The 7,243-nt window shown below is 33.3% G+C and overlaps 1 protein-coding gene across 14 annotated transcripts in view; it reads right to left on the bottom strand.

Annotated features, from left to right (window-relative positions):
- Positions 1 to 6,180: 6,180 nt before the first annotated feature.
- The window catches only part of JAK2 (Janus kinase 2), a 244,896-nt gene continuing 243,833 nt past the window's right edge, over positions 6,181 to 7,243 (bottom strand). For 13 of the 14 annotated variants that reach the window (XM_082470856.1, XM_082470861.1, XM_082470860.1 and 10 more), the window contains one exon: positions 6,181 to 7,009. In XM_082470856.1, the coding sequence (XP_082326982.1) occupies positions 6,902 to 7,009 (108 nt within the window). In that variant the 3' untranslated portion in view covers positions 6,181 to 6,901. The remainder of the gene's footprint in view (positions 7,010 to 7,243) is intronic. The other variant, XM_082470857.1, reaches the window with a different exon arrangement.

Below are 7,243 nucleotides of genomic sequence, written 5' to 3'. Positions count from 1 at the left end.
ATTGCTAATACACTGCATATCATTAAAACACCCTAAGTTTTTTGAGAAGATTATTGTGTCTTATTGATTTATTGTGAAATGTAAAAACAAGACAACAGAATGGTACTCAGGGATGTATCTCCACTGAAGACTTTATTTTTTTTTAAGGATTTATTTATTTATTTACTTATTTATTTATTTTGGCTGTCTTGGGTCTTCGTTTCTGTGCGAGGGCTTTCTATAGTTGCGGCAAGCGGGGGCCACTCTTCATCGTGATGCGCGGGCCTCTCACTATCGCAGCCTCTCTTGTTGTGGAGCACAGGCTCCAGACGTGCAGGCTCAGTAGTTGTGGCTCACGGGCCTAGTTGCTCCGCAGCATGTGGGATCTTCCCAGACCAGGGCTCGAACCCATGTCCCCTGCATTGGCAGGCAAATTCTCAACCGCTGCGCCACCACGGAAGCCCAAAACTTAATTTTTGTATCTGTTAAGGAAAGTCCTTAAATTCTAGAGAGATTAAAATTGGATGACTTTTTAAAAAGATTACATATTAACTAATTTTTTTTTTTTAGTTTAGATACACTATTTAGAATATTTGCTTAAAGAGCTAATACTCTCAGGGCTTCCCTGGTGGCACAGTGGTTAAGAATCCGCCTGTCAAAGCAGGGGACGTGGGTTCGAGCCCTGGTCTGGGAAGATCCCACATGTCCCGGAGCAACTAAGCCTGTGTGCCACAACTACTGAGCCTGTGCTCTAGATCCTGTGAGCCACAACTACTGAGCCTGCGTGCTACAACTACTGAAGCCCGCACACCTAGAGCCTGTGCTCCAAAACAAGAGAAGCTACTGCAATGAGAAGCCCACGCACTGCAAAGAAGAGTAGCCCCCACTCGCTGCAACTAGAGAAAGCCCGTGTGCAGCAATGAAAACCCAACACAGCCAAAAAAAATAAAATAAATAAAAATAGTAAATAAATTAAAAACAAAAAGATCTAATACTCTCAGTGTCCTCACACTGACATATCTTCCCTCTCTTACTGAAGTCACTTCTGAGTTAGTGCTGGTTTGGCCCATGTCCACATGAGTACACTTAAGAGCAGTGTTTCTCTACTTTCTTTGCATTATCCCCCATCCTTGGAAGGAGGTTTTTAGACATTTTCTCCTAATCTGTTTCACCATGAAATTTTCATATCATTGCATACCTATTTATGTACTGTATTTCTGTGCTTTATACATAAAAAGAATGAGGCTTTTCATCAGTACTCACCCCAAGAGTTGATATCACCTCTGCTGAAAAAGCATGCTCTAAAGAGAATACATGAAACCCCAACTCTCATATTAGGCCCAGGCCCAAGATATCCTTTCTATGGATCCTTTATATTTGAGATCATTTGGGGCCACACCAAACTAGATTCCCTGAAAACACCATGATTAGGGCTCATATCCTCAAAGCTGCAGCAGAACTGAAAGTTTAAATCTCTTGGTTTTGTCTGAATGTTTACTTAACAGGGAATTCTAAGGTGAAATACCTTCAGGATTAACCCTCCCATAAGATTACCCAGGATTCCTTTGTCTATATCCACAACTGCACTATCTACTCTTTATTCTCAATATGTGAATGGGATTTAGGATTTTATCAAGAGGTGATGGCTTCATTACTACAACCATTAACATGAATTATCTGATGCATCTTGAAAGTCATAGGGAGCTTGCATTTGTCAGCATTGGTAAGTGAGTGCATATGTAGGAAGGTCTGAAGTGGTATACAATGTGGATATGGTCATTTTTTTTTTTTTTAAGTTTAGAAAAGAAAAATGACTCTACTAAGAATCTGACCCTTAAGTGGCCACGTTGGAGCAACTATAAGAAAATGACCTAGATAATTACTAGACCCATAGTAGTTGGCATTTGACTGAGCTATCCACACTCTAACCTTCTACATTTATCATAGTAATCCTAAAATGAGAAATTCAAGATGTTAGAAAAAAATTCCCATTAAATGCGAGTTTAATCTGAGATCTGACAGAAATTTAGAAATTCCCTTTTCCCATCACCACACTCATTGTTCCTTAGGTCTCAGATTTCCAAATCATTTTTAGGAAAAAGATTGTCCTCTATGGTAGTCTCAACTTTTGGAAATTTCTTCCTCTGTAATAGTAGCTTTGGAAGTAAACTGGGCCACCTTAAAAAATTATAATGGTATACTCAGAGTTTTAGAATTCAACTTCAACATTTCTCAAAGTCCTTCAATAAAAAGGTAAGACTTTGTTTCATTTTTTTTTTTGTCACCAATACCTTTACTATATTATCAAGAATTTCTATTCAATAAGCTGCAATATAATGTTACAAAACTAGTAACAGGAAGGAAAAGAAGTGGTACCATGGGATTCACACTATCCTCAAATTACTGATAGAAACAAGGATTAAAACACTTTTTAAAAGAAAGAAAGAAGAAAAGAAACAATATTCTGGCAGAATTTGTGGGAAACAGTGACTATTACTTTGTTTTTAAAATGCTTTGTGAACAGTAGACAATAAGTGCTATCATTTGACACAAACTACTTCAAATTTGTCATTTAGATCTTCGCTACCTGCAGCTTGCACTCAAGGGCTTAGGCTACCTTGGTTATGCAGATTAAAAGTATTTTAATCAGTACTGTTGGAGAATTCAGTTATTTGCTCTTAAGAATCAAGATGAAGTGTTTGATTCTGCAAACTTTCTTTTCATTCCTCTCCAACCAAAATTAATCCAACATCCTAAATGTAAGGACATAAAATAAATTTTGTTCTTATATACTTACAATTTGGGATAGTTACAAAGGTTCATTACAGCAACCTTCAACAAAACTATTATTGCAGAAGAAGAAAGTATCGTGTATTTCAAAGTTGTTAAAGTTGAAAAAAATTTCAAGTAGATATTTTCATAATTGAGTGTAGGTTTATCTTTCTCATTTTATTTCCATTTTCTTTAGTACCTATGACTTTCTTAATCTCTAACGTTTTTAGTTTCAGTAAATAAATTGCAACTCACAAGCTTATACTCCATGCTACTAGAAAATTCATGCTCTGAGATTCACATATATTCCAAGCGTTTGAAACACCCTAAACTTTTTCACTAAAAATACTTAATTATCTTTTTTGCGTGTGAAAAGCACCTAAACATTTTCAACTATGTTCTTGAAAGGATAATTGATGAACAAACCTTTCTATTGCATACTTTCATTTGTGTTTTTAGTGTACTTGTTCTGCTTATCATCTGCAACTGGTTAAGTTGCCTTTCCAGCTGCCTGCTGTCTCTATAAAATCCTGCTATATGCCTTTTCCTTACCACCTTGTTCTGTTTATTAATGCTATTTACCTGTTGTCAGACTTAAAAGCTATGCTACTGTCTGTTCACACTGCTCAAAGTTGACTTGCTTGACCCCAATAAATAGCATCTATAGGAGTGCTTCCTAGTACAGGTATTAAAAACATAACACATATTCACAAAAACTAAGAATATGGATAACTGGAACAGGGACTCCTAGAAGCTATTTTAATGATCTCATTTTATAAATCTGTTCCAGTTCAAAATAAGATGTTAAGCAATTTGCTATGCAAAGAAAGGCCTTATAATGGAAAATGATAATTAAAAACTTTTAAAAACATATTAGTAACGATTGGTGTTTCAGCTGGGGATAAGGCTTTTCCTTATAAATTTGTAAGACTGGAAAAGAACAATATTTAGGGCCTGCACTAAGCAATGCCATCTGGCATAAGCACGGTAGAAGTTAATTTCTTAACCTATGAAGAACATACTGTAATAAAGTAAAACAAAATTGGTAATTTTAATATTTAGGTATATAATGTGATATGATTATATGAATTTGATTAATGTGAAAGTTTAAAAATTCTCTGTCATTCTGAAATCTCTCTAAGGTTACTGTCAGTATCGTAAAACAGTTAGCAGCTAGTTATCTTGAAATTAAGTACAACCAACCCAAATCAGGGTGTCAATATAAAGTATTTTCTGATATTTATACTTTTTTTTTTCTTAAATAAATGAAGATTATCTCATATAACCCTGTCTTTTGTTTGGATAATTCTGCTGACTTACTGTTATTATCTATTCTAATATAGGAGATTAAAGATCTTTAGTAAGTTGTACTGGAAAATTAGAGAAACTTTCATTAGAAATAATTTACATACCAGACCTAGGGTGGATATAGCAGTGTTCATAAACAGCACAAAGTAGTTGATAGCACTCTTAGGAAGCATTTCTTTTAAACTGAAAGGTAAGTTTACTTTATAAAAGTCTTTCTCTACACATCTCTAAATCAGTGTGTGTACCTGCAGTTCCTTGGTTAGGTGACAATACAAAAGAAAATAACTTCTGAATATTTATTACATGAGTATTTCAGTTTTGTGGGAACATGCTAAAGGCACAATGAAGAAAATAATACAGTCTCAATCTGACCACATCATGCCACCCCAAAGAGAATGGCTCCCCAGGTATAGAACTGTAGGTATTTTCTAAAGTCTACTCTATAACAAAACTCTTTAAATAAAATTTAAATATCAGAAGTTACGGTTTTGATAAAAATTTCACTTGACTTTAAAGCAGAAGTCTTGGGTTGTAAGAAAGTACTCTTCCAAAGCAAATTATAGTGCTACTGGCAGCATATATAAATAACATGAAAAAGTGACTATTTCCCAAAGCAGGTAGCCATGGATATAGGGAATTATTTATATAAAGACTGTGTAACCTAAAATACTGGAATATTTACAGAATTACAGAATTTTAAGAAAATCTTTACCCTCATTTCTGAAGCGTATTACTTTGAAGAAACATTTTGGCATTAACTGGTACAATACTGACTTACCTGTGTCTTGTGCAGAACCAACTAAACAGCTGCATGGTTAATTTCCTTTTATGTATGGTCAGAATCAAAATTTAAAACATCACAAACCCTCAATAAATAATAATTCTCTTGAAAACTTAGAATTTTACAATAAGGCAGTCATCCCATTCTAAAAACTTAAGATGTTTATGTGGGATTTTTCTCCTAAAACTAAAAATGGAAACATTAAAAGAAAAACTTTTAAAAAAGAAACCTAGTTAACATCCTTGTTTTTATAAACAAAATGTTATCAACCTTTAAGAATCTACTTTTAGGTACTTAAGTTTTAGTGCAAAAATCTGCAATCAAACATATTATATGATATGCTACTTTTGACATGAAAAGTAGCAGGACAGAAGATCTCTTAAATGCATTACATACACAGATCCTGGAGGAGTCTTTACAAATTAAACAAAAATTATATTCAACTTTCATCAAAATATAATGTTTACTAGAAATCTTTTAAAATCTAATATATTATCATTTTAGATGATTTGTGCATTTGGTAACTACTATTTGGTAAAATGCTTTAAAGATAGCATAAAAAGCATTTCTTCCCTTCCAACAAAAAACTCAAACTTTATATGTGAGGCATTTTTTTCTTATATAATATTCATTTTAAAACCAGCTCCAAAAAATAGAAAGATAATCAAAAGTCTTAAGTTCAAGTTAAAAAAAAAAAAAGCGTACAGCATTGAAAATAAAGAAACTATTTTCTTTTTAACCAAAATGCCAAGTATTTTAAACTTTGTATAAATAACACACAGACAAAAAACCCCACCATATTTTAGGTATGGTGTCTAAAATGGAGTAGCACTAAAACAAACGACAACAGTAACAAATGACCCTGTATACTTAGTTGAAAAATGCTGATTTTTCTTCAAGACATTATGAATTTTCTACTGGCATTCTTGAATAAAATTAACAAGCATACTTTTTTTTTTTTTTACCAATTTACTTTCATTTCTCCCTTGTATGTAAGAATCTAACAAAAGAAAATCTCTTTTATAATGGCAATAGATTTCTGAAATCCCTAAAATATACATTCTTTAGAAAAAAATTCCTAACCCACTGTGCATCTTAATAGGCTTATATATATGAAAAACAATCTATTTTATGGCTTAACACTTAAATTTAATCCATGACTATAGGTCCCAGGGATTGAAGAGTCTTATTGGCAGCCAGTAGCTCAAGGGATGACAATATTCCTGGCATTTGTAATCTCAAAATTTTAAAAGAAAACTGTTCACTGTAGTCTTAGAAAAACCTGGAGATAGTTCTATTTAAAAAACATACTCGCCACAAACAGATACAAGGGAGACAAATGAGAAAATAGATTGTGTTATATCTTTGTAAACTTGTTCCATTTCAAAATGTATTCTTTAGAGTCAGGGAAATTCCCTATACAAATAAAACTAAACATTTGTTCCCTTTGCTTTGAAAAATATTTACAGTACATAGAACAACAAGCTAAAAGTATACACCTGCTTATATTGCTGGCCAGTGATATAGATGAACAAGGACACAAAGGTGCTTATTCAATTATCTGAGCATCTTAATTTGTACAGTGAAGTTATTATAGATCAACTATGGAAAAATTAGAAAACATTATTTATGAATACCAGCCCTTGTGTAAAACATCACACAAGATGCCAAGGTATTATACATTCACTGTGGTAAAAACTGTACATACGTATTCTGTGCATATTTAACATTTACAATTTTTTCATCTCTCATAATTCTGAGTTGAAAAAAGTCTAATTTTCTTCTTTTGCCAAAGAAAGGTGATATTAACTGACTGATTAGGTTCACAAAACTTTTTACAAAACTCTTTGCTAAGGACTTTTCATCAATGTCTTTGGCTGGTGTCCTCATGAAGAAAAACTCACTAAACTTTGAAAGCTCTGAGCAGATATTTCCACACTTTTGCTGGCTAAAGTCATGATATACATAATAATGATATATGTAATAACAGTCCACAGTAATGTGAAATATAACACTTTGTTCTGTAAGTCTATTTTGGTCTCAGAGTGAAGTTCATTTCTTTCATCCAGCCATGCTGTCTCTTATTTGATCAACTCGAAGAGCTAGGTCTCTGAAAGAGGGGCGTTGGTTTACATTATTGTTCCAGCATTCTGTCATGATTACATAAATCTGTAAAAGGGAAAATAAACCAAAATTACAATGAACACAAAGTGCCATCTTTTAATTGGTGAAGACATAAATTCAGAACTCCCACTTAATTTGCCTGTACAGGCATGTGTCATGGATATACCTATATCCACAGTCATGATTATGCTATTTTTCTACAACCTCAGCAAATTAAATTACATAAACTGACCTGAAATCCTTGGGTAAAGAGAGAAAGAAAATGCATGATTACTGTGG

The sequence above is a fragment of the Balaenoptera physalus genome, assembly GCF_965194825.1.
Source record: "Balaenoptera physalus genome assembly, chromosome: 7".
Lineage (NCBI taxonomy): Eukaryota > Metazoa > Chordata > Mammalia > Artiodactyla > Balaenopteridae > Balaenoptera > Balaenoptera physalus.
Note: the sequence above shows the minus strand (reverse complement) of the source record. Positions and strands in the feature narration are given on the sequence as shown.